Raw genomic sequence first — 25,578 nt, forward strand, 5'->3', positions numbered from 1 at the left:
CCAGAGGGGGATTACGTCCCCCTATATATTCTCATAGGCTATCAAGTCTCTTCTTGGCTACTTGCTGTCCTTCCTCTGAGTGCCACCAGGTCTCCCCCTCCAGGGGACATAGTCAAATGTGAATCACCAGAGTACGTGAGAAAGTCGTATCACACTCTCCACTCAACTGTGGAGAATATTCTGACCATTGGCTAGATCTGGGAAGGGGTTTAAAGTTTACCTCCTGTATTGTCCTTGGCTGGTGCCTTAGTTTGAGCAGGACCCCTGGGCCCAAATCTGCCTATCATATTGTTCTACTTGTAGATTTCTAGGACCATCTGTATCCTTTTATTTTGCTATTCTCCCATGCGTCTCTCATTCAACCAAAATTTTAATATTAATATAAGCAAGTCTATTTTATTGGAATTAATTTGGATTATTTATTGTATATATTTTCATGACCATGTCCTAGTGTACACCCCATTGGATGACTCCTCAAAATATTTTTGAACTTAAATATTAGTCAGATTTTTGCAAGCACAGCACCAAAAAACCAAATAGAAAATTTATACAAGTAGCTATGTACCCTTCTGTCACAGACCTGGGGAGGGTAATAGTGTGATAGAGGGAGGGAGGGAGGAACAGGAGGATACAAGTGAAGGGGTAACAATTGAGATGTAATCTGAATAAATTAATAAAAAATTAAAAATTAAAAAAAAAAAGTTTCCAAAGGAAACCTGTTCCTGATCACCTCTAGCTATTGTCAGAAGCTCGAGGGTAGCAGGTGATGACAAGAAGTAGCCCATCAGCATCACACCCTGGAGTTAGATTTTGTAGAGTCCTTAGAGTGAACCTATACTGGGGAATGTACTTAGTTCTTATCCCTTATGAAGCTAGCCACACTAAAATAAAACAAACTCCCTTAAAGTGCTTGACCTTGCCCTCTACAGCGGGTCACCACAGGAGTCTCTCTCCTGAATGTCCTAAAAGCCCGGGTCCCATCCCATTCTTGTTAAAAAGAAAAAAATCTCTGTATCCCAGGCACTGAGAGCTGGGACCCAGTGTGGGTCCTGGCCAGGATGTCAGGTCCAGTGTCTCTGATAGGTACTGGTCTCCGGGCTGGCAGAAAGTTCTGATGCAAACTACATAGAAACATCATCAGCTTCCCAGTACCCTTCTTTATCTACTCTTTCCTTCAGTAAGCCTTTGGAACTAATATCATATATGTATGTGTGTATGTGTGTATATATATATATATATGTGTGTGTGTGTGTGTGTGTAATAGTTCATGTGTCTTATAAGCTTCTGCTAAAATATTTAAATATATGTGTAATTTTATATCCTATCTCTCAAGTCAGGTTATGTCCTTTTCTTTTCATGTCAATTATGTTGAAAATTATGGATTTTTCCCAGTTTCCAGATTCTGCTGCTTTCAAAGGAAATTCTATAACCTGAGTCTTAGTTCTATTTTAATTTTTTAAGCTCCAAATATGTTTTCACCTTCATATTTTCACTTTTCTCCTTTATTTTTGTTTTGATTTGCTTTTTACCAGCTCTTTAGCATATTTTTTAAACTAATTACTCCTGTTTTGACAGTTTAGTCCAACTTTTGTTCTGCTTTCTAAATTGTTATAAGCACACAGCTAATACTTCTGGACTGATTTGCTGTTCTAAGTGAACAGTAGGATCCTTACAAGAGTAATAAACAGGCCACTTTCAAAGACATAAATTTGAATCATCATAATTACATATATAGTTTGCTCTTTGATTTCCACAGAACTGCAGTGGTAATATCCAGATGTGACTATTTACTCTTTTTTTTTTTTTCATCTTTATTTTTCATTAATTTACTCATATTACATCTCGATTGTTAGCCCTTCCCCTGTTTCCTCCCATTCTTCCCTCCCTCCCATTTCTCCCCTTCTCCCCTCCCCTATGTCTGTGATTGAGGGAGACCTCCTCCCCCTATATATGCTCTCAGAATATCAAGTCTCTTCTTGGTAACTAGCTATCCTTCCTCTGAGTGCCACCAGGTCTCCCCATCTGGGGGACATGGTCAGAAAAGGGGCACCAGAGTTCATGTAAGAGTCAGATCTCACTCTCCACTCAACGGTGGAGAGTATCATGTTCGTCGGCTAGGTCTTGGGAGGGAATAGGGCTTCTTCAAGACCCAGCTATCCCACTCCTTGGAATATACCCAGAAAATGCCCTACCACACAACAGGGACATATGCTCAACCATGTTCATAGCTGCTCTATACATAATAGCCAGAATATGGAAACAACCTAAGTGTCCCTCAGTAGAAGAATGGACTAAGAAACTGTGGTATATTTACACGATGGAATACTACTCAGCTATTAAAAACGAGGAATTTCCGAAATTCGTGGACAAATGGATTGATCTAGAAATTATCATAAAGACTATTTACTCTTTTAGAACCTCCCTAAATGTTCAGTTTTCCTGACCCAAGTATACTAAAGACAATTATTCATATATATTTTCTCAAACTACTCTCATGTAAGTACTGAAGTTAGGAACCTAATGAAGGTATAAGACACACGTTATATGGAATTAAATGAAAACATGTTACTCATTAACAACACAAAAGGTATTTAATACCTTTCTTAAATGTGTTCTATGTAACTATGATTGAGAAAAGTGGAGTATCCCACAGTGTAAAAGACTTGAAGCTACCCTAGGTTTTAGAAATTGCCCTGAATCTTATTCATTTCTGTTTGTCTCTGTGAGGTGAAATTAAAATAGAGATATTTTTATACAAACTAAAATGTAAATGAAACATTTTCATGACACTACTGCTTAAATTAATGAATAAATAATCTAAATAAGTACAAGTTATATTTAGAATTGGTGAAATAATTTAATTTTTAGAAAAAATATATTATGCTCAAGGATGATTATTCAAATAGCCCCAATTATTTGTGAGATATAGTTGAGTATATAGTCCCAATGAAGATATAATTTGTTTCAAACATTGTATACTAAATCATTATATTTCTTCATTGAATAATACTTCTTTTAAAAATTAAACCACAATAACACTATATGAGTGCAAAGTATGCCTGTAAGTAAAGGACAATGGGCAATGCCTTTGAACTTATGAGTATTGACGATCAGTATTAGTATCAAACCATTGTTTCAGTCTTAAACATATCGCATACAATAGGCTCCTGTTTCAAATATGAAACTGATTTTATCAAGGATGATGAGGAAAATGGAGGTCAAGTATATATCTTATATACAAAAATCTGTGTTCACTTACAATTAGCTCACATAATTTGTCAAAATGATTTTACTTTAAAATTTCAAGTCTAAAGATATTAATATAAAATCACAAATCTTTCTAGTTAAGAAACATTTTTTGATCTTTACTTACCAAGAAAGTGGGTCAGAGGAGAGATATCCGATTGAGACTTTAGGCAAGAGTAGCATGGAAGAAAGAGGAAATAGTAGGACCCACAGGGTCCTGGAAACCTACAAAAAGAACTTTATGACAGGCAGATCTGTATCCTGGGGTCCTTCTCAAACTAAGGCACCAGCCAAGGAGAATATAGGCAGTAAGCTTCGAACCCTTACCAAGACCTAGCCGACGAACAGGATATTCTCCACCGTTGAGTGGAGAGTGAGATCTGACTCTCACACGAACTCTGGTGCCCCTTTTCTGACCATGTCCACCGGATGGGGAGACCTGGTGGCACTCAGAGGAAGGATAGCTAGTTACCAAGAAGAGACTTGATATTCTGAGAGCATATATAGGGGGAGGAGGTCTCCCTCAGTCACAGACATAGGGGAGGGGAGAAGGGGAGAAATGGGAGGGAGGGAAGAATGGGAGGAAACAGGGGAAGGGCTAACAATCCAGATGTAATATGAATAAATTAATAAAAAATTTTTTTAATTAAAAAAAAAGAAACATTTTTTGGGCTAGATCAGCGTAGGGGTTCAATGTTTACTACTTGTATTGTCCTTGGTTAGTGCAATAGTTTGAGCAGAACCGCCTGGGCACCAATCCACCTTTCACGATATTCTTTTTGTAGGTTTCTAGGACCCTCTGGGTCCTTCTATTTCTCCATCTTCTCTATTTGTCTTACCTAGAGTCCCAGTGGGATGTCCTCACATCTATCCTAATCTCCTGGTAAGTGAAGACGTTCATGGACATGCCTTTTGGGCTAGTTTCTTTACAAGTAAAGAAAGAATAAGCAGGCTACCAAGATGAGACCTGGTAGCCTATGACAATATAGAGGGGGGAGGAGGTTCCCCTTGGTGATAGACCTAAGGGAGGGGAATAGGGTGAAAGTGGGAGGGAGGGAGGAACGGGAGGATACAAGTGAGAGGATAACAATTTAGTTGTAATCTGAATAAATTAATTTAAAAAAGAAATTACCACATTAACAATTATAAAAAAGAAACCTTTTTTGAATTTGACATAAAAACAAAACCTAATAAGTTGAATTGTAAGTATATTTTCACTGAAAAAATCATTCTATTGTGAAAAAGAATTTTTAAAAATCATTAAAGAAACAAGTCAGCAGTAGAATTTAATTATTTAACTACTGGAAACTGAAACATCCAGGGCTCCTAAGTAGTAAGTGCTGATTTATTGATATCTGTTGAGTGCTGAGTGAATACTGATTATGTGTTGCTGACTTCATGTTTAGAAAATTAAGTGAAATGTGTTTGTGTTAGTGAGATAGTGGAAAATGCTGTTTCTCCTTGTTTCTGCTCTTTCATTCAGTTGTTCATGATTCAGAAAATAGGGTGTTATTTCTTGCAGCAACAACCAAGCCTTTTTACTATAGTATCACATAATTGTTTCCTAATGAAAATGGTTTTATGACTGGAATAGGAGTCTATAGAAAATTTGAATCATAATTACTAACTTGGAGGCTAGTATGAAAACATTGAAGCTTAATTGCATCGTGCATATTATTGTTGTTCTTTCTATTGAGTAAATATAAACAGGGTGACCTCATAGAATTACAGGAAACACTCTCTCCTTCTCATTCTAGTGATGTCTGCACGGGAATCCTGTCATCACAAACACATCATTTCCCAGTTTGTCCTCCTCAAGCACACCTGATATGTGGATAATGTGAATAAACATATCTTAAGGAAATTAGTTCCTCATTAAATAAAGTAGTACATAACTTGCAAGAGACAGAGAGAGAGGGAGAGAGAGAGAGAGAGAGAGAGAGAGAGAGAGAGAGAGAGAGAGAGAGAGAGAGAGAGTTAAGATAGTGACAGACCCCAACAACCAAAGAAAACACATCTACAATATCCATTTTTCTATAGAGTTGTTACACTTTTCTAAAACCTTTGTTTACCTTGTGTTTAGATCTTTGAGAAGTATATTCTAAACTTAGGGCTTAGAATCTTGAAGCATTTTCATCCCTCTAGTTGGGTTATTGCTCCCTCACCACAAACTCAGATTTACCTTGAATATTACCTCATGTGTCTGTTCTGTAAATGGCAAATTATGACTAATAAAAATTATGAAAATTAAAAAATTCCAAAAAATTTCCAAAATGTATGTTTTTCTTTAGTTACTCCATAAAAATCTAAAAATTAATTTTCATGTATTTTGAATTAAAATACAAACTATTGCCAGTTTTAGCTTGTTCTAGTCCCTCACTGACTAGGAAGAGAGCCTCCTATTGTGGACATTAGTGTTTCACACTGCTGCAGTTGTCTACTGCTAATTTTCAGAAGTGCTTTGGAATTGTGCCACTTTAGGCTTATCCCCAAATTAATACCTTCTCGGGCAAAGATGTAACTCTTTACATATAAAGTATTATTCTACAAAGTCCAATATTAGGGAGAAAATAATCTAAATTTACAGTTTTTATCTTTTCTTCCTTTCTTCTCCAGATGTATGATGTTTATGTGTTTTAGTAAGAGATAAAAACTAGTCTTTTCACATAGACTACATTCTATTGCAAATGTGTGTGAGTGAAGGGATTGCAATCTGGATGTAATGTGAATAAATTATAATAAAAGAAAAGAAAATGTGTGCATATATCACATTATGTTCAGCAAATAAGACAATTTGTGTATAATAACTACTTACAATCCAAAGTCCATCATACTCCACTTGCTGATGGAAAATATCGCATTCATTTGCCCACCAGTCCATGGTTTGGGGGTTAGTAAAATCTGGGTACACTGTTAATCCTGGCCATACCTAGATGATGAGATCATTCACATTTACAAATGAATAAAAGGAGTATTTTAAAATCAATAGTATTGAAAACACATGTTGTTAATAATATTAACACTATTAAATTTCTAATATTGTACTTCAATAGATAAGTATGGCTCATGTTCATACTACATTCAAAATTATCTGAGCATTTGTTACATTCCCTTCAGGGACAAATGTTTAAGTAAATATGAAGAAGAAGCATTGAATATTTAGAAAAGGAAAACAATCGAGGGATGAAGTTGCTGTATGAAGTAAAAGTAAGTGTATTTCTGAGTATTCTTTTAGATTAGATTAATAAACCAAAGTATTACGACGTATTCCAGTGTCATTCATTAAAGGCATATGACCACATTTACAAACACATCTACCTGCAAAAATGTCCAGAGACGAAAGTCTCATGATGATGGCAACATATGCTTAGCGGTTTGCTAAATGTTGTAAACATTTTTATGATGTTAACATTCTATTCACTAGAAATTTAGAGACAGCTATTTTTGTCATTATTTTACAGAGAGGTAAGTTAATCAAATCCATCTGGTAAGTGAGACAAGTTATACCCAAAGAGTTTCAATGGGATGTTCAAGGCCATACTCCTCATAGACGGCCGCAGGAACTTAAACTCAGAGCACCCAAGGCTTGACCCTATGATATCAAAAATAGGCTATTTTATGTTGCCTTGTTTGGGTATATATTTTCAAGCCATATTTCCTTATTCATTCCTCCAATTACCACATTATATAATATTTTAATTAATGTTTAATTAATTTGGATAACTATATGTAGTTTTAAAACAATATAAACAGAATTGTTTTCTGCTCTGCTCAGGATCACAGTATCAAATGGACTAGTAGAGGGAGGGACATTTGTATTTCTCATGGAGCTTATAATCATGGGAAGAAATGTTGCCCTGATAATTTTGTTCATGAACTGCAGTAAGAATAGATAGCATATTTATTATTGTTATAAGTACTGCTTTAATAAATAAACATTTCAAATTGGTATTTCCTCTAGTATTTTTATTTAGTTTCATTAACAACAATAGTGAATTATCAACGTGTCTGCTCACTATTTGCTTTTGACATGACTTACGACTATGCTTCTAATAATATTTACTCTCTCCAAACAGGCACATCTAGGTCTGGTAAAATCGTTGCCATGTAAGATTTGCACTCAGATTCCCAGAACACTCACACATTCTGAAATCCCAATATCCTAAGGTGCGATGAGAGGAAACAAGAGAACCCTGGGTAGCTCTTGAAACATCTAGCTGGACAAACACGACAGCAAACAAGCAGTCCCATGTCAAACAGGTAAGAAGGCAAGGACTGGCACCCAAAGTTATTCTCCGACGCTTGCATACATGCCATGTCATAATGCACATAAGCTTGCACTCATGTGCATAGAGATCGGTGAACAAACAGATGCAAATGAAAATACATATATAAACATAATCTAGGCACTAATTTGATTTGTGATAATAATTGGCTATATAATCTTTGAAATTTTAATTCAATTTTATATATTTCAGTTTTCTTCCTTGCAACAATTTCAGTAACTTGTTGGGGTATGGTCTGATGTATTTTTATGCTAATTACTGCTTCCTGTCTCTGTAACCCACCTTTTGACCAAAAAAAAAAAAAAAAAGCCATCCCACCTGGGCAGAACAGATGACATAGATGGGGCTGAGGTTTCCAGGATTCATAGAGAGACAGAGAGGAATCCTGGAAAAGAGAAAGGATAGAGACCCCGAAGAGGAGAAGTCTGCCATGGGCTAGATGGAAGAGAAGCACAAGGCCAGCATGTATGGGGATTTGGCCCAGATGAAGAACATTAGCAAGTATATGTGGTTATGAACGGGAGGTAGCTTGATACACATTATTAGAAGCAGATGGCATAGGATTGAGGCAGAGATCCCATACCTGGCCCACTATGGGAAGTAGAAGATTAGTGTCTACCCTGCCTCAGGTTAACTAAGGCACTTTTAAAATATAACAAGTGTTTGTGTCTTAATTGATTACTAGCCAGGCATACTTAAGTAATAATAATATTATGCCTGATAATAAACATAAATAGGGCCTATTGATATTTTAAAAACAACAAATGGTGCCCAACATGGTAGGCATGATAATAATATTGATAATTAAAAACAACAGTAACAACACATTATTTTGGATTTTACATATAAATCATAAAACTACATGCCTGGTAAATAGTTATTCAGATTGTATTAATAAATATTTTATATTAAATTTTATGTACAAATATTGGAGAATATTTATAAGAATTTAAACAGTGTATCATATTTATCTGATTTAATTTTGATTATTGACTTTAAATGATCTTTTATGGGATGCTTCATCAGACTAAATTTGCCTTTCAAAAGTGACAATTATTCAAAGAGGAAAGCAGATAAACACACACAATGTACACCATTTACATGTTTGTAAAATAGGAAGTCAGATCCATATAAATTTCATGGATATGAGAACTTACCTGTCCAATAAGTGGTGTAATTCCGTCTGACTCATTCACCCAAACATTTTGTGCATTACCCCTCTCATATGTTGGATAGTCTGCTCCATTGGCACGCTTATTTATAGCTATTGCAGGGTCCTGATAAAGAAATAAGATCCTGTAGGCAATATGTTCAAGTAAAAATGTATAAGAATAAATATGTTTTATTACATGATTTTCTTTACCAGGATAATCACATATTTTTGTCCATGGTTATGTAAATCCTGAGCAAATTCAGGAAGCCCTTTAAATGTAACTTCATCATAAGTAAAGTCCTTTTTGTCTTCCATGTAGTCAATATCAGTGACTTGTGCATCCTGAAATTTAGGAAAGTGTATTTCAGTTAGAGTAGAAAAAGCTTTCTAGTAACCTCAGTGGTTAAGGCTATCATTTGTTTTATGCAGAAAGTGATAACAATGAACTCAACCTAGTCATAAAGGAGAGTGGTATTATAATTTAATCTCAATATTTGGAGAGGGAAGGAGGAAGGCCTTAAAATCCAGGTCAGCCTAGACTACAGAGGAAGACACTGTTTTGAGAAAAAAAGGTACTAAATTAACAGGCTATTTCATAAAAAAATAGAATTAAATTCTTATAAAACTGTTTAGTGTTTTCATTCATATTGATTGTTCCTTCTGTTACATTTTTCAGTGCTGATTTTAAAAACGAGAATATAAGTAATGCTCTCCTACAGAACCAGTATCTTTGCCCTACATTATCTCATTTTTAAGTGTGAAAGCATTAAATAACTATTCATTTGAATATTTCATTGGTAATTTCTATTCAAATCTTCAAATGTGTGTGTTTATGATATCTGTATTATTTAAAAACACAATGGTTTTGTCCATATATATATTTATTTCCTATTACTGTTATTTCAATAAATATGTAAAATTTCTAACTGTATTCATTATACCCACAGAAAAGTGTTGCTTTCACTCTTAATAAAGAAACTGCTTTTTGTAGCCAATAGAGACCTTACCAGCAACCCACAACTGGTGAAAATGCATAAAAAGATTGACTTTGGTGTCCCTAAGCCAGATTGATAAATCTACAATGCAATCCCTACAGACTCAGGGAATTTGGCAGAAGAATGAGTAGAAAGATTATAAGAGCCAAAAGACCAGCTCATCTGAACTGAGAGTGTCTCTCTGTCAGAGAGGAAATGGCACCATTAAATCTTAACAATATGGATGCCAGAAAATGAGCTACACAATGACACTTGCAGTTGAACTATCAGCATGGAGGGAAGAAATCTAACAAAGACCCAAGGCCAAATTCAGGTTCCCAGAAATGAATGGCTGCTGTTAGACAGGGGAATAGGTTTTCTCCAGGGAGGAGACCTTCAATAGGTTATTTAATCCTAAATGTGCAGCCCTAAACACATACAAGCAACATTAAATGTACCCAGCAGGATGTATTTATATACAAATGTATGTGTATGTAACAGTAATTAAATAAGAAGTTATGATTTTGAGAAAAAATAGTGTGAACACAGAAGTTGAAGGACCAAGGGGGAGAGTTCAAATTATTAAATACTGCATTCACGTATGAATTGTTAAAATTTAAATAAAAAATTAATAACAAACCACCTTTGTTTTAATACAACTCCTGATAACTTCTTCAAAAATATTTTTTGAGCAATTAATAAAAAAGAGGCATAATACAACTATAATGTCACAAAAGCAAAAAAGTACATGAATTTAATCATCCTATATACATCATATATGAACATGTAATAAATTTACCATTCCATCACATTTGTAATCATAAATATTCTAAACAATCAATCTAATATACTTTATACATTTATATATCCTGACACTTGGAGTAATTTTCTGTTATGTGACAATGCTTTTCCTCAAATACCCCAATCCCTAGCACCCTTCACTGTCCTTACGTATGGGATGCCAGCTTCCCGGTTTCTTCTTACGACTTCTTTCACTACGTCCAGTGACCCGTAATTCCAGCGACTCAGTTGAAAGCCAAGGCTCCAATATGCTGGCATTGCTGGTCGCCCAATGAGCTGAGGTTAAGGGATCAGTAGTTAGTTTCAACAAAGAGACATGTCATTAGACCTACTAACATTAATGTGGCTTGTATTCTATGCATCTAGCACTCGTCTTGCTACATACTATAAATACAAAACGACAGTTAAATTCTAATTTTTCCTGTCAGAACTTTCTTATAAAGCCTTTCATAAGTTTATGTTGTATCCCAGATTTTTGTATATTTTGTGTTAATGAAACTATCAAGAAAATAACATTTGCAAAGATGTACTTATCTATCATTGAAAATTAAATATAAGACTGGAAGTATAGTGAAAAAATATAACACAAAAGGAACACATTTTGTCATGCCCTCAATTCCTATTTTGATCAAAATTGAGAATGAGCCAAACTTTTATTTACTATTATTATTCTCCAATATTAAACACTTTCTTTTGCTTTAATCTATCAGAAGTGATGGTGACTAAGTAAAGTTTAATATCGCAAATAAATGAATTTTTAGCTCAGCTACCTAGATATAAACTTAATATAAATAAAACTAGACATTAAATACATGCAGTTTTCATTACACAGGGGAATAAAAATCCTGTCCTTAAATGTTTATAACCAAAATACATGTAGGTAAGAAGGCCACATGTGTACAAATTATTTAACAACTCATTAAAATAAATTATAGTGGGAAATAATTTACAAATTCTGTGTGAAACAAACCTCTTGATATTGTTGAACTACTTGCTCTGGTGTGTCTCCAAGAAAAATGTAAAAGTCTAGAATTCCACCAGTAACCCTGTAAGTAATTATTGGAGTTGGTTGGATGAATATCTCTGCAAAATAAAAATAGGAAAATCTACAAATTGTTTTAAATACTGAAAAAACAAGTGTTGTACACATTTAAAGATCGTCTTGTTAATGATATCAGGCTCATGATGTTCAGTTATTAAGGAGAAGTAAGCTACTGAAAATAGGAATAACATGGGGGGAAAGCAGAAGGCTGTCACTTGTAATGTCTATGATAGGATTGCCAAGATGTCCTTCTCCAGAGTTGATATGACTCCTCTGAAAATCGTAGAGCAGAGCATAGATGTTGACTCCTAACAATAACAAATGTCTTGCTAAAATCGTATCTTAGTTACTGAAATTTAAGATTTATTGAAAGATCATATTAATATGAATTAATTTCTTTTTTTTTTTTAAAGTTTTAACATAGGCCGGGCATGGTGGCACATGCCTTTAATCCCAGCACTTGGGAGGCAGAGGCAGATGGATGGCTGTGGGTTCAAGGCCAGCCAGCCTGGTCTACAAAGCAAGTCCAGGACAGCCCAGGCTACACAGATAAACCCTGTCTCAAAAAACAGTTTTAACATAACATTATACAAGTAATTTACAGATAATTTTGAACAAAAATTTCTCTTGCTGAACAATTGTAACTTTTCATTAGCAATGAACCACATTTTTTAAATTTTTATTTTATTTTATTTTATTAATTTATTCATATTACATCTCAATGATTATCCCCTCCCTTGTATCCTCCCATTCCTCCCTCCCTCCCATTTTCCCCTTACTCCCCTCCCCTATGACTGTGACTGAGGGGGACCTCCTCCCCCTGTATATGCTCATAGGGTATCAAGTCTCTTCTTGGTAGCCTGCTATCATTCCCACATCCCCTGAATGGGGAGACCTGGTGGCACTCAGAGGAAGAATAGTAAGCTACCAAGAAGAGACTTGAACCACATTTTAAGATACTCTAGTCACACCATTTAGAAAATGAAAGATTCCACAGTACTTGAAATGAAGTTACCACTTAAATGTCCATAAAGACCTTTCCAGTTTCTTAGTTTTGTTTTCTCTGAAAGTATTGTTTAACTTATCTTGACAATAGGCATTGTGTGAATGCATTTAAGCTTTATGTTGATGGGAAATAAATCAACTATGTGTCACAACACAATGTATCCTTTCCCAAATAAAACACCGACAACTAAAACCTAATTTTAAAACTTTCCAATAAAAAGTTCATAGTCTATAATTATTGGAAAAAGTTGTATTTAAGGTCAAATATCTATGATTGGAATCAAACAAGTCTTTATACATCATGTTTAATTTTACATAAAAATATTATTGAATGAATTGTACTTGCCCATTGCATTGCTGTTCATTAGAAAAACACCATATGACTTCCCAGAGTTATCTTCAATGCCCATGAAGAACATTTGATGCCCATAAAGATTATGATTATTCTGAAAGGTGAAGTTTCAAATTTTAAATATTGAAATGAATCAACATGACAAAATATACTTAAATGGGATTTACAAACTCACCAGCTTTTTGTAACTTACTGTCTATAACTCTATATTATCTTCCTTTATTATATTACATAAATGACTATAGTGTAAAAATAGTACAATGTACTTTGTTTAATGATTTTATATTAGCAAAAAGAGACATGAATGTGTGCTAATATTTTGCTTGCCTTCTTTGTTTTACTAGAATTAAATATATTTCAATAGTCTATATGGTGTTATGGCACACACAGAAACATAGACAGAGAGAGAGAGAGAGAGAGAGAGAGAGAGAGAGAGAGAGAGACCAGGACTCATTTTTTTCTTGCCTAGGGCACAGAAATATGCCTATCCTGATTCTGCAGTATATTTGTTAAGACAACATGAGGTAATACAGGCAAATCCTAAAATGCTGACTGGTGGTAAGTTAAGTCGTCCTAACGGGTTTTAGACAGAAGCTTAACCGAAAGCCCATATAGAAAGGCAAAATGAAGAGGCATTCGGCCTCGTGTTTATTTTAGATGGCAATGTTGTTGACACTAAATACAGAGAATGCTAGAATTTATCAGTAGTTTTAGACCAAGTTCTTTAAAACCACCTGTCTATTTACTCATTTGGAAAATAATAGTTTTAGCATTGGTATAAGAACCCAAAAAGATAACTAATAATTAGTAAAATCTACTGTAGAGGTTAATCGTTTAGTATTTTGAATTTTATATTAATATATGGAACTAATCCATGCAGAATTAAAGCATTGTGACTATCATCTGGTTACAAAGTGTTAGAAATTCTGAAGGCTTAATTTTTTATGGGAAAGTATGAGGGAAGTTTTGTAACATGGCACTTCATGTACTCTATAATATGAAGTACAAATTATCTGAAGTTAAAATATTTACAAAGTAGCATGACATTTTATATAATAGATTATGCAAAGTACAAATGATCTGAAGTTGCAGTATTTATGAAGAAATGACTTCCTTGCAAAAACTGGATGTGTTTGGTGATTGTGCACTGTGGATCAGGAGGAAGGAGACAAGACTGCAAGGGACAGTGACTAAAAGTAGGTAGATACCTCATCATAAGGAAAACAAGTTATTTGGTATTATTCCAGTTCATTGGCTTTAACTAAAAGAGAATTGGGAATAGTGCTACCTCAAGAGCCAGCTCTACTACTGCTGACCATATAACCACAAGTGGTCCACCATACAAGGACATTTGCTCAATTATGTTCATATTAGCTTTACTCATAATAGCCAAAAACTAGAAACAACCTAGATATTCCTCAACAAAAGAATGGATAAAGAAACTGTGCTAATTTACACAATGGAATACTACTCAGCTATCATTAACAAAGAAATCTTGTAATTTTCTGACAAATGCATGAACTAGAAAAGATCATCCTGAGTGAGGGAACCCAGACCCAGAGAGACACTCATGGTGTATACTCACTTTATAAGAGGATATTAGCCACATAATACAGGATAACCATTCTACAATACACAGACCTAAAGAAGCTAAATAACAAGGAGGACCCAAGGGAAAATGCCTAATTGTCATTCAGAAGGGCAAATAGAATAGACCCTAAAGCAATTGAAGAGAAGGAACAGGATGGTGCCTACCATAGAGATTCCCTAAAAGCCTCCACACAGAGGGAAATGAAAGCATAAGCTGGAACACATCCAAACTGTGTGATGGAGCACAGGAAGTCTTATGGAAGAGTTGGGGGAATAAAAGGACCTGAAGAGGAAAGAAACTCCACAAGGAGATGAATGGAACCCACAAATCCAGGCCAGGGATCTGGCAGAATGGGGTGATAAGGGTAGGGCTGCAGAGATTGATGCATCAACCAAGGACAGTGCATGGTGAAGACCTAGAAGCACAGTCTCCTTGTCATTCCCACAATATGGAGAGTAGGGGCTACCTCTGATGCGGACTCTGGTACCTCCACCTCATGGGGCACTGTTGCCAGGCCACAGAGAAAGAGCATATAGGCAGTCCATATGAGATTTGATAGGCTGAGGTCAGATGGTTTGGGAAGGAATGAGGGAGGGAAGGGGTATGAGAGAGGGAAGGTGGGACCAGGAGGCAATAAGGGAAGGAGCTATAATGAAAATGTAAAGTGAACAAATTAAAATTAAAAATTTTTTAAATCAACAAATACAAAAATTAATAAAGAAGAATATCAGAAAATTAATTCAAGAGTTAGGCACAGATAAGAACATTCTAAAGCAGACTCTAAAAGCACAGAGACAGGAAGTTACATAAGGTGACATTAATTAATATCTTCATTGCATATAAACTATCAGAAAAAAAGAGATAATTTTAAGAATTACAAAAGAATTTACCAGATGTCTTTCAAATATTGTAGTTAGGAATTAGAATACATAAAGAACTGAGAGATGCTCAGAGAATAAATCTGATAATAATTGACATAATCAAACAAATAAGTGACTTTGACAAGAGGAAACACAAAATTTCAGTAATTATCTTAAAATGTGTTCTTTATCCCTGTCCATTTGGAAAATGCAAATTAAAACTTCTCTTAGATCCTATTTCTTATGATTCAGATTGGTTATCACCAAGAAAACAAATGAAATGGGGAGAGTTGACTCAGTGGTTAAGAATACTTGGGTCTCTTGCAGAGGGCTGAATTCGACTCCCCATACCCACATGAAAGCTCAAAACTATCAGTAACTCCAGTTCCAGGGTATGTATCTCCTCTTCTGACCTGTGCATGTAACGTGCATGCACATGGTATACAGACATTGGTGCATGCAAAATCTGTACATATATAAAAATAAAATAAATGTTATAAAATTAAACTAACAAACAAGAGCAAAAAAATGGCTGAAATCCTAGATTAAAATGTTTGTAAAAGGAACTCATATTCGTAGACGTTGGGAGTGTAAACTGATAGATGCATCATGGAAATGGTATGGGGGTTCCTCAAACAAATTTTTAAAAAGTTATCATATTTCTGATGTATACCAATTCTGGGCATATACCCATAGGGCTCCATTTCCTCCCAAAAAGGTAGCCACACATGAAGGTTTAATGCTACTCTGTGCACAATAGCAAGAGCATAAATCAGACTACATGCCCTTCAACTAATGAATGAATGATAGGAAATATGATAAACATACACAATAAAATTGTATTCAGTTTTCTTATTGAAGTTTTCAGGAAAAAGAGTGGGGATGAAGAATACTATGATAAGTTATGTAATCTAGACTAAAAAAAAAAAAAGACAAATGCCACACATTTCCATATGTTTCTTCTCAGATTTGGTTTCTGGCTTTAAACCTCCATCCTCTCTTTTTTTTCTATCTCTCTCTCTCACGTTATAGGTCATGATGTAACTGGAAAGGTGACCATAAAAAGAAGAGAAATAGATTTTGAGAAAAGAGAGTGGTAACGGAACACATAAGACAGAAAAAAGCAGAAAGACTATAGGCGACGGAAGGTACTAGCAGGGGAACAGGAAAATGAGGGCATTCCGAGAAGGTGAAAGAATATCAACCCAAACACATTATGTTTGAGAATGCGATAATAAACTTGATACTTTTCTAGCCGATTATAATTTTTTAAAAAGTAAAATCCAGTACATGTCTATGGTAAGTATTTCTGTTATGTAAATAATTTAATCAATGCTATTGGCACATAATTAATGCTGTCAAAATGAAGAGAATGAATCAACTTCTTCAGTGTAATTATTTAATCTATTAATAATATCGTACATCACCAGGAAGTTCGTCTCGTGTAAAGATTGGCCATGTTTTCCAGTATAAGTCGTGACGAAATCTCTTATGAATATGTTCCCCAAAGCCATAAATATATTGACTTGGAAGTTTTGTTGAAATCTGCAAATACTGGTTCGAGTACACCAGGGGACCAATACTGGTATCAAACCTGAACCACAAAAGAAAAAAAAAAAAAAAAAAGGTATGTGTATAAATGGAACACTCCCTTATCTTGATTTAATGTTGACATCACCTGAGTTATTTTATTTCTAAGGCTAAGCCTTCAGCTTTGGTCATTACTAGAAATAGTACAAGTTGTCCCACACACAGAATTTATGGCATCAAGCAAACTTGGTTTTCATCAATACGAGTTTTCATAAGTATCCTTCCCTCTAACACTATTTACAGTCTCAGAATATAACTACCACTATCATTCGTGTTACACAGATGCAACATATAAACAAACAATAAGTAATAAAGCAAGCTGTATTTTTAAAGATTATATATCATATTCTGTAGACCCAGGTTTAAATTGTGCTCATTGAGATGAGTGATGTGTTTGTAATAATCATCATCTTACCTGTTTCCATTCATGCTAAAATTAATTTCAAAAATCAGTATTTCCAAAAACATTTAAAGTGTCAAGAAAAACTCTTGAAAACTATCTATATTTTCATGTGTAGTGCATTAGCAAATATCTCCTACCCTTGACTACCCAAAGCCAAGATAAGTAAGCATCCTGTTGGTCTACTTCTATGGTTAGACTTTCCAGATTTTACACGTGAGTCAGTAAAGTGTTTCTCTCTGTGTGCTTAACTATTCTGCTTAGAAAAAAATTATTTTTTATGATATAGGGCAAAGAAAATACAGAAAATGTCCAAATATATTTAGGTAGAGTAAATTAATGAGATTTGAGTTTCAGCATTTTTAAATTTAAATACATTTCTTGGTAACATAAGAGCCTATATCTTCTTCTTCTTCTTTTTTTTTTTTTTTTTTTTTACTTTTAAAAAAATGAATTCTTTTACTTCTAAAATAATTATTTTTTGATATTGAAATATAATTATATCAGTTCCCTTCACTTCCTTCCCCTCCAAATCTTCTCATAAGCCTTTGCTTTTTAAAGTTAATAACTATTTACTAATAATACTTATTATGTGTGTGTGTAAAATGGTACCTTTATGTATGATGATTTTTATAGGAAGTTACTAAATTTTACAAAGTCTTTCCAACAATTATTCTTTACCCCAGAAAAATACATTCTAAGTGAAAAAGTTCAGCTTGAATTTGAGTTGATCCGTGTGAGAAAATTATTTTTATATTGCCTTGGAAATTCATACTGCACTGAACAGAAACCATCTAATTCTTAAAATTGTTTTAGAAAAGGAGAAATAAAGAGGGTAAAGTACATAGCAGCCATTCCTACATATGAGTCAATTTTGGCCACGCAAAAATTTTGAGCCATTCCCTCCATCTCTGCTTTTGTTTGACATCAAATGATATTTTCAGATTTCTATTTCATTTTATTTCTTCCAAGGGAATCAAATATCTTATCATTACAATATTTACAACTCTTCACTTTCGGTTCTTGGGAGAAATTTGAATATTTGTGAACTAGAGTGGATGTTAAGATATTCTTATTCTCTGCAAACAGGATGATGTTGGCCACCTATTTGAACAGATATAAATGCAAAATACAGTCACCACTTACAAGATTCTGTTGTTGCTTTTCCTGAACACTTTAATGCTGAATGGTTTTTGTGAGACTTGGACATCATAGAGCGCGTCAGCAGTTGGGATTTCAGTACCATCTTTTACAAACTGATGTGGCACTTCATATCTTTTCTTGTTTGGATCTGTGATCTGCCCAGATTTTAATACATAAACAAGAAGTGATTGTAATATTCCCACCTCCGACTACTGCGTACAAGATGTGAAATATGTATGCAAATATATAAAATTATATAAAACATATATTACTGCCACACAATAAATTTAACATTTTAGTGGTTGTGCACAGATAAACAATACAGATTACTAAGAAATAATTATATATAAATAATTAAGAGTCTTCGATATGGTTGAATAAATATTTTATTGTCAGGATAAGAGAGACAGTGTTACTAAATGTTGTTTAAAACTAGGTTTTTAACTTTAATATTGTAAGCTCCTTTAGTATCTAAAGCAGACTTGGGTGAGGCTAGGGACCAGGAAAGGCTGAGGACTATACAGGACAAAAGGGTTAATATTGAGCCAAGTGCACCACCAGAGGAGTTGCCTGTGGTTATAGAAGCGCCTTCAGCTTTCCCCGTAACTGGGAACACTTGCCTTCTAATAATAGTGGTCATTATTATGATGAGGTAACATGGCATCCAATAGAAATAATAGATGTAAAGCATTTTATCAGTCTATCATTTCCTACGGAATGCATTCTCCATTTGTTAAACAAATATTAAGTAACTGGGCTACACAAAACAGTTATTCCCTAAGATTGGAATGGATTGGTGTCAGCTGTGGGTAAGCTAAAGGTCGTTTCACATCCCACACTGGATCAAAACAAAATCATGTTTATGTAACATAACCAAAACTTCCACTACAATCTATATCTTTAGATATTCCCATGAGGGAAATTGTTATTTATCTTTTCTAAAAATTATTTATTTAAAAACCGACAAATGGAAAAATCATAAATTAAAATTAACCAGACCCCAAGTCTGTACATCTCAACGAATCTCTAAATTATATGTAGAAACTAGAAAAGGAGCTGTAAAGATTCACATTGAATTTTAAGCTTGACATACAGAATATTTTCTATGCATTCATCTATTACCTAGACAAAATTGGAACTAAAAACAAAGAGCTATATACCCTCTTTTATACTTTCTGTTTATTACCTCTGCTCATTCCTTCTTCTATTATTTCTTTTTTAATTTCCTTTTTAATTAATTTATTCATATTACATCTCTTGTATTCTCCCATTCCTCCCTCCCTCCCGCTTTGATCCTATTCTCCTCCCCTATGTCTGTGACTGAGGGGGACTTCCTCCCCCTTTATATGATCATAGGGTATCAGGTCTCTTTTTGGTAGCCCGCTATCCTTCTTCTGAGCCCCACCAGGAAATTGGGATAGATGAGAGGACAGTCTATTACTTCTTTAAATTTTATGATCTGAATAGCAAACAAGTATATGTGTCTGTTACATGAATATATTTGTAATATCAAATTTTAACTATCCATCTTTCTGTTGATGGACAACTACTTTTATTCAGGTTCTTTGCAACAGTGAATAAGGAATTTAGTTTCAAATTGGTATTTTTGTCATACATTGTGGGAATAGACCACCTTTTCCGCATATTTATTCTTCATATTCATTTAAACATATCCTCTTCTTTTTGAAATATTTTATTTGTTAGTTATTATGTACACAGTGCTTTGCCTGCAAGTATATGCAGACCAGAAGAAAACATCAGATCACATTACAGATGGTTGTGAGCCACCATCTCTAGAAGAATAGTCAGTGCTCTTAACGTCTGAGCCATCTCTTCAGCACACATATTCTATTCTTATCAGTTCAAAACTCATTTTATATATAAAAAATTTAAGTCATTTAACTTTAGAATATGTTTCTGAAAAGGTGCAAAGTCAGCATTTTTCTCCAAATTATAGGTGTATGTGCCTGACACAACATACACATGACTAACTCCTTCTTATAAACCAGTATCTCTTGTTTTAAACTCAAGTATGAAGTTTAAACCATTGCATTATAAAGTACCATTACCTATTCTCAAATTAAATTTTAAATTAAAAACCTTGAGAAGTGTCTTTGTGGTTAGGAATACTCACTACCCTTATGAGAGAAGAAAACACCATTTCCAGGAGTCTGACAGGCGTCTCTGGCTTCAGTGGGTACCAGACATACACACAGTGCAAAAACAATCACACATGCAGTACATCCATACACATAAGATAAACAATTGTTTAAAATGTCTTAAGTAACAACCCTACATTGCCTACCGTTTAATACAAATATTTCTTGAGCACCTATCCTTCTCAAGAAAATAACATGACTATTTTTAAATATGAAATATTTTTGAATTATTAAAACAATGCTATTGCTATTGATATTGCCTTAAAAAAGAAGACACATAAGATGAAGACAGGAAAGGCACATACTTCAAACGGGTTGAATACAGATGGCCAATTCACTATGAATGTAACATTTATAGAACTCTTTATTCTTACAGTTGTCACATGGTTCCCCCCTTGCTGTATGCAGTTTGTTTTATATATGTGTAATAAAATAAAAGTATAAAAAAAGATGAAAACTACTGGGGCCGGAGAGATGGCTCAGAAGTTAAGAGCACTGATTGCTCTTCCAGAGGTCCTGAGTTCAATTCCCAGCAACCACGTCGTGGCTCACAGCCATCTATGATGTAACTTGATGCCCTCTTCTGGCCTGAGGTGTACATGTAGACCACTGTATAAATAATCAATAAATCTTTAAAAAAAAAAAAGTGACCACTAGTATTGTAGTTAATTTTTGGAATAAATATTTTTCAGAGTGAAGAACATATGGAAAGGATAACTCTGAACATTTCCTTCCAGCATACTTTATGACAAAATCTTTTTTAAAAATCCTAAAAAGCAAGGGCAGGAGAGATAACTCCTTAGTTAATATCTCTTGCTGCTCTTCATAACTCCATTTTCAGGAGATCCCTTCTGGACTCCTTGGGTACTGCTTTTAGGGGCACATCCACACCCACACACATTTGTACACATAACATAAAAAATAAATTAATCTTTTAAAATCATAAAGGGCAAACCTTGAACCGCAAGCGATTACGGGTCTGACTCTGAGTTGTGAGGAGCACACTATTAATGTCTTCTCCAAATAGAGTAGGAGAAGAGATCCTGTTCAATGTGGCTTCAAGTCCTTAGATAAAGTGGGGAGAGCACATATTTCAAAATAATGTATTGATATTAACGTCATCAATAATTTATTTCACATTGGTAATTTTTTATTGTCACAAATTACTGTTTCTATTTTAAATTTCACATGATGCACCCATGGGGGGAAATATCTCAATATAGTATTTAAAAGTAATGTTATATGTACTTATTAGACTCAATATAGTATTTAAAAGTAATGGTATATGTACTTATTAGACTCAATATAGTATTTAAAAGTAATGGTATATGTACTTATTAGACTCAATATAGTATTTAAAAGTAATGGTATATGTACTTATTAGACTCTATTGAAGACACTATCATCAAAGAACAACTTCAAATAGACTCTTTCAACTCAGAACATATATTGAACTATCATGACAGGGACCTTCCTTACCAGTAGTTTTTGTAGTTACTGCCTCAGCATTATAGCCATGGTTATTTGCAAAGAAGCACCAAGGAATGACCGTGTTGTTCCATGGGCGCCAGCAACAGCCTCGCTCTTCACATTGTGCCTGACAAAATATTTTTAATAAATAACATGATTGGCACTGTAATCATATATATTAGTGTCTGCTTTACCTACTGGTATCACTCTAAGCACACATGTCAAGATATTTTGCCCTCTCAATAATCAATATTTTCCCTTCATCATAATACTAACAAAGAAGAATTGGAATATTTGTGTAAATTAAGCATCAAATGCAGATGAGGCTACCTGAATGAAAAATCTAAACTTAATTTAAGCACATATAGTTTTTGTAGCAATGACTAGGGTTAAAAACATAACCTTTTTTGTGCATGCTAGATAAATGCTCTACTACTTAACCACAGTCTCAGCCCACAGTTTTATGAAACATTTTCAACCATTTATTGGTTAAATATTTTAGTAGCTGAGTTATTTTTAATAGCTAGAAGAAATTACCATACTTAATAAATATTAAAAAACATTGATTATATAGTAATTTTAATAACCACATGAAAATCATATGAAGTAGAATAAGTCATAAATGCATACTTAAAATGTTGACTGGCATGGTGATGTGCATTATCAATAGTGCAAATGAATATTTACATAATAAAAATTTCAATTTTGACATATTTTTATAATATGAATACTGGCACAATGTTTTCATATATATTTTTTGAAAACCATTTTTCAAATTGCACATGTTAATTAGATGAAGGTATCATTAAACTCCTATCTCCATATCACATAAAAATGCTTCAAACATAGAAACATATATGTATCACACAAGAGAGAAAAGGTTCATTTGACATCTCGTAGAGCATCATGTTTGTGCACACTTTATTGGAACAATTTTATCTGTAGTTGTATAACCTATCAAAAAGTCCTTGGCAACACAAAATCTACTGGAAAATAGTAGACACTATAGAAGTCTTTCTAAGATGCTTTGTTTTAACTTCGTTCAAAGACAAAGTAGAACTAGACATAAATGTAATAATGAAGAAATGTGTAAAGTTGTGTTTTTAAAAAAAGGAAAAATGGAGGAACAGAGGCAGGCAGATCACTGTGAGTTGGAGGCCAGCTTGGTCTGCAAAATGAGTTCACAACAGCCAAGACTAAACAGAAAAAGCCTGTCTTGAAAAAACAAAAACAATATAAAATAATAAAGCACATGTAAGCATATTTTGACATACTGAAAAGTTAGTAAAGTAGAATCATAGTAAATTTCTTAAAATATATTCTTTTAGTATTTTCCTGGTGCTGCCTTTAAAAACATGAAATAAAGGGTGTGTTAAAGCAACAGAAATGAATTTTTCATAACACTGTTTTTTGGGCAGCCTAAGTCAAGGTATCTAGGAAGACATGTTGCATCTGAAAGTCCATAGTCGAATCCTCCTTTGTTTCCATGACTTCTAGTGACCCTTGGTAGAGTTGGTATGTCTTGGATTCTAATCTTTATTAAAATGTATTCTGTCTGTCACTCCTCATAGTGCCTCTATATAAAGATACTAATTGAAACATCTGCCAAAGCCTTTTTGTTAAATAAGATCCTGTTTTGGGACTCCAAGTTGATATAAATAGTTGGCAGAAATAATGTTACTCACTACATATATAAATTATAATATTAGTTCAAAAATCATGCTACTTTTAAAGGTAACTTATTAATTTTAGTTTAGTTTTAGAATTCAATGGGGTTTTTTTGGTTTGCTGATCCTCCTATTAATTATAATTTTAAGAGTCTTTCAATACTTTTATTTGTTTCTCTAATTTCGTTTTTCTTTCTAATTTGCTTGAAAGGGGGTTAAGGCACACTGAGAATTTACCAATGAGCATAATTTCAGTAAGTTCTCATAAATAAAATGGCAAAACCTCAATTCTTATGTTATTATGTAGAATGAGTTCATGTATATACAATAATTAGAATTCTAATGTATATAGTAATATACATACTATATTGAACCAGTGGTATAAAAAATTGAATTCTTCTCAAATTCAAATATTGAAGGAAGGCCTTGGGTCTTCTTCTCATAATACCTTGTTTGGTGATAAAGTCCTTAGAATGATAGAGGCTATGATAAAGAAACAGTGTGGAGCCTACTTCAACTTGTTCAAAACTACTGCTGTCCTTATTTTTAAAAAACCTTACTTGTGATGTGCATACAAAAGAGATGTTCTGTGAGGATGCAAGAAGCACCATCTATAACAACAGCAGTGACATTCTCTGTAGATATGCACAAAGAGGCTCAGCTCTCACTCCTTACAAATGTAGTGTCTTTTTTGCAGCACACAGAGACAATTACAGGAAGCTACAACTTGATAAAATGTAGAGTTCAAGTAATGGTGTAGTGACTAGCTCCATTTGATACATCTACAGCCCAACGCCTAAACCTAAGGCTCAGGATGAACAGGATCTGTGGTAAAATGACTTCTAAATATGACAGAGAAGACACATACATAAAATGTGAACAATATGGTTCCCCACACAAAAGACGAACACAAGTTCTAGAAAGATGTGCTAGTGTGGGTAGGGAGATCTCACAAGACTCCACTCCTAGATCAAGAGTTATAAGCAATCAATAACCGCTGAGAGAGGGAGAATCAGTCTTCCTAATTAAGAAGCCACCTATATGATTATCCAATACCAAATATTCAGTTCTTAAACATACACACACAAGCAGCACCAATGAGCTCCGGAGGTTGCATTTATTCATTTATGTTTGTATATCGAACGGTAATAATTAAGGGTTAAGAGACAATGATTGCCATGGGGGTTGGAGACTGGGAGTTGTTGGGAGAAAAACGGGAGAGTGGCAGTAATGTAATTAAGCATGTATATTTAAAAACAAATTCAAAGTCCTCACTAGAAATTAGTGAAAATGGCTATTTTGTCTTGGACAACTAGCCACCGGAGCTATGGGAAACCCATGCAGAAGTTACCAATCTGAGATATTTGTTATGGCAGCCTATGCTTGCTAAAACACTTTGAGTGAGGATATAGCTGCTATTTACATTACCATTTTGACTCTACCATTAATTGTCACTATATAACAATAAGTATGCATGGTTTGTATACACATCATGTTTCATATTTAAACATTTTGATTTAAAATATTTTGTCCATCTTGACAAATTTTTGCCTATATAAAATTCAAAAGAATTTTTATAATTAAAAAAAATAGAAATTAACAGAAAATAATCATTTGACTAATTTAATCTTAACTGCCTTGTTTGAGATAAATAATATTTATTCAAAAATAATTTTATATTTAGAGTATGAATCAATTATATACATCAAGCTAATAAACTACTATTTCAGATTATCACTAAAGATAATGGAAGGTAAAAGTTCAAGTATGTTAAAGATTCTGTAATGTATTACTGAAAAAATATTCTTGGAAACATATAATTTAAAAATCAGATTATAA

The 25,578-nt window shown here is 33.9% G+C and overlaps 1 protein-coding gene across 1 annotated transcript in view; it reads right to left on the minus strand.

Annotated features, from left to right (window-relative positions):
- The window catches only part of Si (sucrase-isomaltase), an 87,547-nt gene that overhangs the window by 58,956 nt on the left and 3,013 nt on the right, over positions 1-25,578 (minus strand). Inside the window, exons 3-12 of the mRNA XM_051156839.1 lie at positions 22,082-22,199; positions 21,558-21,667; positions 18,447-18,598; positions 16,733-16,904; positions 12,854-12,953; positions 11,431-11,543; positions 10,611-10,736; positions 8,896-9,027; positions 8,690-8,809; positions 6,062-6,175 (exon numbers count right to left, since the gene is read on the minus strand). Coding sequence (XP_051012796.1) covers positions 6,062-6,175; positions 8,690-8,809; positions 8,896-9,027; positions 10,611-10,736; positions 11,431-11,543; positions 12,854-12,953; positions 16,733-16,904; positions 18,447-18,598; positions 21,558-21,667; positions 22,082-22,199 — 1,257 coding nt within the window. The remainder of the gene's footprint in view (positions 1-6,061; positions 6,176-8,689; positions 8,810-8,895; positions 9,028-10,610; positions 10,737-11,430; positions 11,544-12,853; positions 12,954-16,732; positions 16,905-18,446; positions 18,599-21,557; positions 21,668-22,081; positions 22,200-25,578) is intronic.

The sequence above is a fragment of the Acomys russatus genome, chromosome 15 (genome assembly GCF_903995435.1).
Source record: "Acomys russatus chromosome 15, mAcoRus1.1, whole genome shotgun sequence".
Taxonomy (NCBI): Eukaryota; Metazoa; Chordata; class Mammalia; order Rodentia; family Muridae; genus Acomys; species Acomys russatus.